At 39.7% G+C, this 12,079-nt stretch overlaps 1 protein-coding gene across 1 annotated transcript in view; it reads right to left on the bottom strand.

Annotated features, from left to right (window-relative positions):
- Window positions 1-1,216: 1,216 nt before the first annotated feature.
- Window positions 1,217-12,079, bottom strand: part of LOC140322799 (probable N-acetyltransferase 16) — a 17,816-nt gene continuing 6,953 nt past the window's right edge. The window contains exons 2-3 of the mRNA XM_072399404.1: window positions 8,612-8,836; window positions 1,217-3,463 (exon numbers count right to left, since the gene is read on the bottom strand). Coding sequence (XP_072255505.1) covers window positions 2,801-3,463; window positions 8,612-8,836 — 888 coding nt within the window. The 3' untranslated portion in view covers window positions 1,217-2,800. The remainder of the gene's footprint in view (window positions 3,464-8,611; window positions 8,837-12,079) is intronic.

Raw genomic sequence — 12,079 nt, 5'->3', positions numbered from 1 at the left:
TGTTGGCGCTATATAAATCCTGTTTATTAATAATAATAATAATAATAATATTAATAATTTGTGTAGTTAGATAGTTTTGAAAACAGTGTTCCTCAACCAGTGGTCCTCCAGAGGTTTCTAGGGGTTCCTTAAACCATGAGCAGTGATACCAACAATCTTTTGGCTATCTGTAAGGGTGATACTGGGTGAGCTGTGGATAAAATGATATTAGCTGGGAACCCCAGAAGACCCGAACATTATTTCAAAGGGTTCTTACATGTTTAAAAGGTCCAGAAACACTGCTCTAAAACCTACTAATTTATTTGAAATAAATTTAAAAGGGAACAAAATTTAAAAGGGAACAAACACATAAAATCCATTCATTATAAAATAGCCCTCCTCCAATGTAAAAACAAGCACAATCACTTCAATTCATAGAGGTCTTTGTCCCCATCTAAGTTTGTGATTGATGGATACATTGTCCGTGCACAGCTTAAAAGCCCTAGTATAGATCTGATGACTATTTACCACTGCTGGTAATTTTTCGAGGTATTTAGGGTTTCTAGCCATAGTGTCAAAATTACGGGAAAAGTTTGAGCAATCAGATACTGAAAGTCATTGCTATTTTCTCTTTCTAAAAATGTCAGATACCTTGGTTGTCATCTCACATCCAATAAAATCTTTATTATGTAATGTCTAAACCAAAGAAAAATAGAAATAAGAAAATGTAAGTATATAAATTGGAATGGGTGTCAGCTTCTTGCATTCCCTGTACAGTAGAGCTAATCAGTTCATGTGTTTACAAGAAGCATGCCGATAAGATGAGATGGAGGAGCGACATAGGGATGAACCAATTACTATGCTGCTTTTTTTCACCATCCAGTCAAAAGCTAGGGTGGGTCCAGAGTGACCTGGAGTTGGATGAAGTGGATAAATGATGCCGGCTATCTGACTGATGACATCTAGTGGCAGAAAAAAGTGCTGCATTGTAAATCTCTGGATTAAAGGTAAGTGTTGCAAAAAAGCTAGTTTTGTTATTTTACCTTTCGTATGTATTTAGTATCTTGGTATTTTTAATGGGAGATCTTTAACAGTGCATTCATAAATATTAGTATATAATGAATTTGGTAATTTGTAATGGTTGTGGATTACCTTGTTCATATGTGTATGTGTGCACCTTTCCAATAGGATTTTGTAATCATGCCAAACAGCATCCACATTTCACAACATCACAAGATATGATCAAATCAAAAATATTTTATTACTTGCAATTAGGATAACAATCAACCAAAATTTCAGATCCAAGGCTTAGTATGGGGTCTGTATGTACCACAAACAAGTAAACCAATTATCATTGGTGACTCACAATGAATAGTTAACAATCTTAGAAATATCTACAATAGTTAAGTCAAAACTGAAAATACTTCCATATTTCCAAAAATAATGTGCCTGCTTCTTCAGACTGTTCACAAAGTAAAATTTGAAGCAATGTAATATTTATATATAGAAAATCAAATCGGCAATAAAAAAATCCCTAGGATAAACAATTGTGGGGAACAGGGGCAGACATAGGGATTTGCAAAGGATGCCACTGTACGAGGGCCCTGGACCCTCCTCAACCAAAAGGAGCCTCCATGGGGAACCCGAGTTAGTTCCATCCCCCTATTGAACTAACTCGGGTTCCCCATGGAGGCTCCCCAGGTAAGTTCTGCACAGGGGCCCACTGGTGGCTACAGCTGACACTGATGGAGGTGTATGAAAATACAACAACCAACCCTGGTTGGTTAACTAAAGGACTACAGTTTGCCACATACTTAAATGGTTAAACTCCAACTCATCTCGACAAATACAGGGGCCAATGCCAACACTACAAAATAAAATCTTTACAAATAAATGTATAAATAATAACAATATAATGTAGAAGCTTTTTTAAAGTTTACAAAATAGTGTCCAATTAAACTTTCAGGAAAGGAAAAACATTATAGCTTACCCCACCTTTTCGGGAAAAGTGGAGACTGCTATTTGTAGTGTGCTGTGGTCACAATAGCCGGTATAGGAGGTAGAGGAAAAAAACAGGACACTTGATTTAGAACTTCAGTCCCAAAATATCTAATTATTTTTAGCCTAACAACTCTGTGCAAACTAATATTTACCCTTGGAGTGGGTTCCTCACTCCACTAAGTGTGTGTCAGCAGCTGTGCTGTCTCAGGTAAGGTATGATATTCTTCTAAGCTACCTACACCTAGGTAAAATAAAGACTATGATGGTCAATTATAGTTTTACCCTGCTATAAGGCCAACAGTATGTGAATAACTGACAACAACATCTAAATGAGCTTGTTGAACATCTCAATCCAAAACCCTGAACATTAAAATGGGATTTTCCTCCCGTCTTCTAAGACAGCTTTCCTCAGGATTATGGAGTGTTTCTCTGGTTCTATTGTACCCATTCAGTCAATAAGGCATTTGTGGGGTCACACAGTGATGTTGACCTAGAAAATGTGGCTCACAATTGCATTCCAGCTATTTAAATATGTTCAGGTCTCTTGTATACATAAAAAATACCCTTATGCCACACTATGTCTTTATGGAGCTTGCATCATCATCCTAGATCAGAAAATAAACTCCTCAAGCACACCATTGTTAAAAATATATTTATCTGCTGTAGAATTAACACACTGGAAACATCTGAGCTTTACAATTATTAGGCATGTCTACCTATGTTTTGGCCAAATAGGTAGGTTTAATGGTCAGGTGTCCACAAACTGGCCATATAGTTTATAATTAAGCCCAGTGATATTGTAAGATGGTCATCCAAAGGCTTAAATGTCCCTTTCTAGAACCATCTGTTCTTTTACTAGCATGAATGATGGAACTCCATCACAAAATTGATTGAGTTCAGTTCTTAGACTTTCTTCTACATACATGATGCAGATTATATTGCTCCCAGCAGGCAGGGATTGTATACACAGCTTAAGCTGCTCCACAGCATGTACCTTAGCACATGCTGGGTCAATTCCAAACATATCAATGTCAAAGCGATATGTGGCATCTGCATAAGGTACGGGGTATGCTGGGGTACCGAGGCTAAGGAACCCTGCAGAAGAGGATGGAAGGGTTGATGATCCTCCGCTCACTTTGTTTTCATTAATAGTTTGATAAGTGTCTGCACTACGAGATAAGATTTTTTCTGAAGATACCAGCGAAACACTTGTATTTCTGGCTTGGGTGTAGATCCAAGTGATTTTTCTTTCGAAAAGCATCTCCAAATTGGACCTTTGGGTGGTAACAGGAAGCCACCCCTGGACTAGCATACCCCCAGGAAGAAGATCGTTTGCTGTCTTTGTCCCATCAAAGAGTTTGAGAACTTCTTCAGGTTCCAGAACAGCATAGTTATTTTTTTGTCCCACATTGTCCAGACGAGCCTCAAATGTTTTCATGGCATCCTCAAGATGGTCAGAAGCAAGCATTATAGACACCAAAGCCTGGTAGAAAAAATGGAGAATAAACTTAAATATAGAAAATAAAACTATGGGTGAAAAATGGCCTCTTGTTTACATTTGCAACATTGTTTTTTTTTATTTTTTTGCCTGAACTTAACCTAAAATTGACAGTTATCAACTTCAAAGTCATTACCTTACCTTAGGAGAATCTGAAATCTTTCCTAGGAAAGCCTTATCTGTATTTTAAAAACAGTGATCTGAAAGATGTCAACCACAGGAATTTATTTGGCCATCTTCCTGGTCATAAAGCCAGTTACTGTCATGCTCTTTCCATGAGATGGGGTGGTGGTCTTCCCCTTAGTAGGCCTTTCAGGCCATCCCTCATTCATATATCAGAATGTAGGTAATGGTAAGACACATGGATAATGGGTGGTCTGATATCTCCTTTCTACTGGGTATTTAATAGTGTTATGTACTCTCACAAGCTAGAATACACAGTGAAAGGCAGTTGACATGGTGGTAACTGTCAAACTTAAAGAAACCCTCTTACCTGACTGTCCAAAATAAAGAATAATCTACAAGTCCTGTCCCTATAGGATACTAAAGAACGCATGCTTACCAGTCCATGAACTTCAGTGCTGTATTTCTCCCAGGAGAAATGTTTGAAGTGTTTTTTTTTCTTTAGTGTCGCCATCTTGGATTTAGAAGTTGGCTATTACGTCTGTATTTTCACAGGTGAGAAGGCCTGGATTGGCTCCCACCACAGGGATAGAATGGGCACACTTTAGGTAGACTGCCTATAGCCTCATGGGATACCCACATAATTGCCTCTCAGAACGGAGTCTTCAGAACAGTGGACCCACATGCACCAGGACATGTCAACTGGGGACCAGTTAGGGTTATGAAATTCCTGCCTAAAGTCTCCCATATCTATGTCATAAATCTCAGGAGGCTTTGGGATGGTCAACCCACATGAGCAGAAGCATGTAAACACGGGGCCAGCTGAGGGCTATATAACCCTCACCTAGGCAAAGAATGAAGACGTTTCAGGGATCAACACCAAATTACCTTGCCTAGGCTCTCTTTAAGAGGCTTCTGGAAGACAGTTGTCTGGGATATACTCCTAATTCCAATGACATATTTCAGACACAATAGCCCTGGTAATGCTGCTCCTGCCTGGTAATTTTTAATACCTAGAGTAGAAGTCCAAAGGTACAAATATGAATAAAAAGTGTTGGACCAATGGCCTGCAGCGCATTGATGAGATTGACCTATTGACTAAAGTCTTAAAGCCCTGAAGACTTTATGGATGGATGAAATATCCATCGTATGCATTTCAGGAGGCCTTGGGATGGTCAACTCACATGAGCAGAAGCATGTCAACATGGGGCTGATGGCTATGTAACCCTCACCTAGGCAAGGAATGAAGAAGTGCCAGGGACCAACCCAAAAGAATTACCTGAATGACATGCAAATATGTACCGGGGAGGTAGTAAGCAAATGAGATAAATTAGATTATGGTTGAAAGATCAATTTTAAAGTAAGCCTAAAACTACAGGGGCAAACATAAATCTTTGTTATATTATGATTAGTTATCACAATTAAAGACTGAATAATAAGATTCTTGCAAGTCTAGCTGTGACTGGTTCTGTGCATTTTACTAAACATTCTCATTTGTTAATGTTCTACATGTTTGCCATGTGCAGGTAGTCAGACACAAGCAACGTATGGCAATTTCCATCCTCATGGCCTAGTTTGTGTGCAGCAAGGACGTGGGTGGAACAAAGATAGATCAAGCAATGATTATCCCATTAAGGGAACCCAGTTAATAGAATTTGGAAGCATTCCTTATCTGGCGGAGATGACTAGATAAAGAGTATCTGATAATTATAATTTGCTACATTATTTGTCATTTACGTGTGACATTTTCCGGCTAATAGGAAAATAAACACTCTTTAGCTCGCTGATGTATTCAAATAAAACGTTGTTAAAGCTGAACTCCAGCCTGATAATAGATTTAAACAAGTCACTTACTCCAACATAATGGTTTTAAAAAAACTTTCAATATACAACTAGTAGAGTGGAGCTCACTGCATCCCTTTACATACACTTCAATAAAGTGTACATGAAGCCTAAATGTTCTTTTCCTTAGTTTTGGATGACATGGTGAGGGGGTAGTATACCAAATGTGTTTTTCTTCCTATCTGTGTCCTCGTTGGGGAGATTTACTCTTACTGTTTGTCCAGTCTTATAGAGAGGCAAAATCCAAAAATGTGACCAGAACAGGAATAGACAACTAAGAAAATATTCTTCTCACGCTGAGCCTTATTTTACAACTCTTCAAGATTAGAAATAGATAAGACTATCATGGGAGAACCTGGGCAAACCTGGAATGGATTTCCTCAAAATCAATTGCTATCATTTGGCAAATTATTTCAATCCTGGACCAGAACCATTCCAGGTTTGCTGGATCACTCATGATAGTTATTCTTCTGCAGTCTTGGAGAGCTGGTTATATCTACAGATCTCTCAAAAAGTCTCCTGGAAAAGTATTATTCTTAAATTGGGATATATTCTTTATTCCTTTTCTTAATTCTGGTTATTACAATTTCTCAGGCATATTGACCTTGGTACAGCTGATCATGCCTGACAAGGTACCTCTAGTTTAGGTACCTACAGTAGAAGTATGAATATGCTTAAAATCATTAAAGAAAACACAACATTTGACATGTCTTGGGGGATAGAAAACTCCTCCTCTTCATCAGAGCAATTAAAAAGGGATGGCTCTTTCAGGGCCCAAAATGTTGGCTGTTGCAGTGAATCATTTGAAGAACAATAAAGTTTTTATTTTAACATTATGCATATTACTACTTTTGGTCTTAAGTGTACAGGACAGAAAATTAAGGTAAATTTCCCTAATGGTACCCACATTTCAAAATGGACCTAACAAGTGTTTAAACCATGCACTACTCTATTTAAAATTAAAAAAGAAATGTTGGCTATAGACAGGGTCAAACTCTACAGCATTGGATGGTGCACGATTACCACAGAAAAGAGGAGAATCAAGGGGAATAAGGTGATGGTAAAGCTCAGTGGTGAAGGTGGGGTACCAACCAAGCCAAGATATTTACCATCCATGGAAGAAGCTGTGGTCATCATTCTACATGTACTAATCTAAATTTCTGGCTGTTGACACAGTTCAAACATGTAGATTTTGGAGTATGTAGCTGTTTGCTTGGAATTCAGTTAAATGTAATACATATACTGCTCATGCATTGATAAGGGAAAAAAGATATGATGTGTAGTCACCATGAAAACTAATTTATAGCTCCCAAAAAATCTTCCTTCTAGCTATGGTCTTACCACTTAACTCTTACTAAAATGCTCCCGACTTGCTTACTCCATCCACATGCTGGGGTAGTGCTATGATGGGTGGAGGAGGGGGACATGTATATCCTCCAGCAAAGGTTGATACCTTCATGCTGGGTTTTGAGTGGCTCATGGAGCATATGTGACTGTCAATAAATGGAGCAACTTGTAGTGCCCTTTGCTCAAGTAATATTTGTGTTGTCTACATCACCCTACCATCCATAATTACTTGTTATAAGAACTGTAAAGGCCTGTACAGACTAGATTAGGGACATTCAAAACCAACATTTTCCAACCCACCTTCACAGTGTTTAGTCATTGTTCTGTCAAAAACGGTCTGATGATGTAAAAATAGTGAACCAAATGGCCACAAACAATCCACCTTGCCATCAAATGTATATCCACATAATCCTCTGACATTCTCGCGAATATTTCCACGAACTTTCGATGAGTCTGCGAAATTTCCACGAACCGATTTCGCAGACCCATCGGAAGATCAAGGAAATCATTACAAAAGGAGTACCACAGCTGCATTCATGAATGCAGCCATGGGAATCCTCCTGTGCACGATCCCCGGAACCTCTAGTGCTCGGGGATCACGCACAGGAGAATTCCCATGGCTGCATTCATGAATGCAGCCATAGTACTCCTCCTGCCTTCCGGGCACTAGAGGTTAATTTAGGGCTTGCCCTCATTTAAGCTCTAGTACCCAGGAATCATGCACAGGAGGACTCCCATGGCTGGATTCATGAATGCAGCTGCGGTACTCTTCCTGTCAGTGTAAGTCCCGCGGCTGTGTTCATCATCCTGTGATGGTTCCCACGGCTGCATTGATTCAATATTAGCATAGCTGCAGTACACCTGTGATCTTGGATATAGAATCTATATAAAAGAACACATACTACAGGGCTGCAAGAACAATCAGGGGAGTGGAGCTGTCATCTCTGTCCCCTGATTGCTCTTGCAGGTCCAAAAAATTGGATCTCGCCGGCCCAATTTACACAGGCTGTTCTCGTTTATATGTTGGGTAAGCAAGAACGGTCCGATTCGCCGCAAGATAGAGTTTTAAAATTTTACTAAATGAGTTTAGGTTGTTCAGTTTTTTTTTATTTTTTATTTCAATAAGCCTACTAAATGTGGGGAAAATTCACAATGCAAAGAATACTCAATCCTGTACAAAGCTTTTTGCTCGTACTTGATAAGGTGTCTGCAGGGACAAGTTCATACAAAATGTGGCCCTAAACAAGACCAATGAATTACAGGATCCAAATGTATAGCATTCCTTCTCCCTGCCATTCTGGAAAAGGTAGGAGCCCTGAGAGATGGCTTGTTTTGCCCTATATTAAAACCAGCCCTGGATGGTTGAGGTCAGTGGAGCTTAACTAAGCAAGTAAATTATACCTTGCAGAGTGATAATTCAAATTACTAGGTGAATGATCTAAAGCTCTTTAGTAAATCAACAGAATGAGCTCATTGTTGCCATATATAAGGAATCGTGATTTGTGATATTGTTAGTTGAGAACGCTCATTTGTCAGGAATTGTTGGTTGATAAGGCCTTTATCTGGCGTCTTTACGAAGCTTAAGAGTGGGTGTTCTAGCACAATCAGACTTACGTGTCTCGGATATTGGGAGATGTAGGTGGAGATTTAAAGGAAGGTTTGCAGAAACTGAAAGAATTGTGAGGACATTGTAACCTTGTGTGATTGTTTTTTTAGGTTATTGCTTGCCGTCTTTATACATATGCTGTATTTAATATGCAATATGAACATTTATGTAGTGATGGGATCACTGGGAACTAGAAATGAAAACATAAAGTGGACCTTTGAGTGGATCACTTTGTGCTTCCTCAGCATGCTCGGTGGAGGGTCCTCTGCACGGGTCAGGCGGACTCTTTTCACTTGCGGGTGGTCAGAATGAAGTATATCTATGACAAATCTCTGAATTATGCCGGCTACACCTTGTCCTCTCATCCAGGGTGCCACACGAAGACCTTCCACCACAGCAGTTTCACCACCATCAGTCAGCAAGAAGGACTCAAATCCCACCTAAAAAAGAGACATCAACAATACATGTTCAGCACCTTGATGAACAACTAGAAGAATTGTGCTTTTTTTGATGGTATATTTCATGAAATGCAAATGTTTAGTGTTTAGAATATCACAAGAGACATTATTATTGGTTGCATGGAGTCTTGAATTGTTTGATTATCTAAAGACCATATAGGACTCCAGGCAAATAACACTGGGGAACAATTTTGAACAGATTTTTTGTTGACTTCAATTTTTAAGCTTATTTACACTAAAATATGTATGCTGATTCTGAAAGTGCAGTTAGTTTTCTTGCATCATGTCAGGTTTTTCTTTCACCGCTTATATTAATGCGATTACTGTAGTGTGGATTTGTATAGGATATTCATTTACACGCAAGACAGTGTGGTCAGAGGTTGTGCGCTGCTCTACGTAGGTAATAAGCAAAATTTATTTTTCCACTTACACTCGTATTTCCTTTCTTTCAGATCGTGTCTGGTTCTGCTGTTTCTCGTTGTAAGTGCCTAAACAACCCTGATTCATTTTGTTATATCTGTGGCAATTCACTATTCCCAGTCAAAGGACGAACATCAGCACATTAGTAGAGCAAGCCTGTTTGGCATATTTCAAAGGTAAACATGGTGATCAGGATAGATCTTTGGCTCCTCATAAGGTGTGCAAATACTGTGTTGAGGGTTTACGAATCTGGACAAAGGGAACACGTGATAAGATACCATTTGGTATACTTGGTGAGAGCCAGGAGATCATTTCAGTGGCTGTTACTTTTAAATAGTGAAAACTTCAGGATATAACAAGAAAAATAAATGTAACATAGAGTATCCTAGTCTACCATCGGCTATACGCCCAGTGGCTCATTCAGATAAAATTCCAGTGCTGGTTTTCATTACACTACCCTCTCTTGAACAACGTGATTATGGTGATGAACTAGATGACAACACTGATGAAGAGTTTGAAATTGAGGGATTACAAAGTTGAGTGATTTGGCACGTGATTTTGGGTTCAAAGAAGGCTTCAGAACTCCTAGCATCAAGACTCCTCGAGGAAAACTTATTTGAAAAAGGAACAAAAGTATTGTACTTTCGAACCAGGGAGATTGCATTTCTGCAGTACTTTAGAACTGACAGTGGCTTTGTGCATTACCATAACATACCTAGTTTAATGGAGGAATTGGGAATTCCAATCTTTAACTCTATAACTGAATGGTGACTTTTTATCGATAACTCAAAGCGGAGCATAAAGTAGCAAATAATTACACAGAAATAGTCCAGAAACTTTTGGAGAGCTACAAAATGCTTAGCTGCAATATGAGCATCAAGGGGCATTTTCTGCATGGCCATCTTTCTAACTTCCCAGAAAATCTTGGTGCAGTCAGTGATGAGCAAGGTGAATGATGAGAAGATCATGGAAGGACGGTATGAGGGTAGATGTGATGTACATATGATGGCTGACTATTGTTGGAGCATCTGGCGGGATTCTCCTAACACTGAACACTCCAAGAAAAGCTATAAGCGTAAATGTTTACCTTAACCACTTACCCGTGTAAGATCTAACTCAACAAAAAATATGTTCGACACTGTAATCAAATAATGTATTAGTGATTATCATGATTTGATCACCCCTATTTGGAAGCACATTAGAAAGCTATGGGCCATTCAAATTTTTCCATGACCCCCAGATAAGGTTAAAATCTTTATAATCAAATCTATTGTTGTACCCACAACAATCATACAAACACGCCCTAGGCTTATACTATATGGTCAAAATTAAGGCCCCCTTAGACTTCGAGTTGCTCAAGCTTTGGCACATGGTTGCATTTGCATTGTGCTGGGGTTGTCACATGGTCCTGGAAACAAGATGTTGCCTTTACTCATATATTTGATGTATGACTTAAATGAAAAAATCAAAATGTAGGTGTCAGTCTAGATGAGTGGGTGCTTCTAGACAAGCTTGCCTTACAAACAAACCACCCTAGGTAATTCTCCATATGAGTTGCTGAGCCTTCAATAAAACAAACGTGATCCAATTACCAAAAACAGTGGTCCAGGGACAGTCAGGCAGGGTAGAAAAGGACTACATGATGCTAGAGGACATCTTAGTGCGCTAGCATCTTAGTGCAGTATATACAGTTATCATTTACCCAGCACCTTAATTTAGTATATGTAAATGACACTACAGGTCAGGGATGTGCCATTAGGTGCCCCCTAGGTCCCAAGCTTCCATCCTGGACTGTCTGTCCACAGGACCAGATTTATACTTTTTGCTCCCCTAGGCTGTCTAGCTTGTGCTGCCCTTCAAAGCATTAACCACCATTGACGCACACAAAACACACCATGAAAGCTGTTCACCACAAACAAAAGACAGTAAGAGCAGAGAGGATGAGGGGAGAAAATGAGGGGGGAGGAAAAATAGAGAGAATAGTGGAAAGCAAGATGAGAGAGAGAGAGGAACAGGAAGAAAGAGGAAGGGGAGAGAAAGGAGGAAGAGAAAAGTGGTAGTAGAGGGGGGAGAGAGAAATAGGAAGAAAGAGGGGAGAGACAGGGATAGAGAGGAGTGAAAGGGGAGAAAAAGGGAGGAGGTAGAGAGAAAGAGACATACAAGGGAGGGAATGAGAGGGCAGAGTAAATGGGAAGGAGAGAAGATGAAGGGAGACACCAAGGGAGGGAAATGGAAGAGAGAGAGGGTGAATGGGGAGAGAGGAAAAGAAAGATGGATAGAAGAGAGGGGAACAGGACAAAGAGAAGGAGAGGGGGAAAAGAGAGGAAGAGGAAAGTTAAAGAGGTAGGGAGAAAGGTGAGAAATGGGGGAAAGATAGAAGGGGGGAGAAAGTGAAGAGAGCGAGAGAATGAGAGGGAGGGAATAGGAAGAGAAAGGACATAGGAGAGAGAAGAGAGAAGGAGACATAGAGGGGAAGGAAGGAAGGGAGGCAGGGAGAGGGGAGAGAGAAGGTATTCAGAGGAAGAATGGAGAGACAGGAGCAATATCTTCAATACAGATGTCACCCTGCAATAATCTCTGCACTGTTTGCACCCTTGGAATATTACTTTCACTCGTACCATAGGTTACGACCTAGGTGGCTTTATGGAAAATCCGGCCCTGTACGGCCACTCTACTGCACCAGCTCAATTATAGACCAAGCTCTCATAGAGAACAATAGGAGTTGGCATCAAGGCACAAATATATTATTGTATTTCTTTGCAGGGAATCTTTATAGAGCTCTTGTTGAATCAAGCCAGAGAGTCA

This window comes from Pyxicephalus adspersus, chromosome 2, assembly GCF_032062135.1.
Source record: "Pyxicephalus adspersus chromosome 2, UCB_Pads_2.0, whole genome shotgun sequence".
NCBI classification, from domain to species: domain Eukaryota; kingdom Metazoa; phylum Chordata; class Amphibia; order Anura; family Pyxicephalidae; genus Pyxicephalus; species Pyxicephalus adspersus.
The sequence above is the reverse complement of the archived record's forward strand: the minus strand, read 5'-3'. Positions and strand labels throughout refer to the sequence as shown.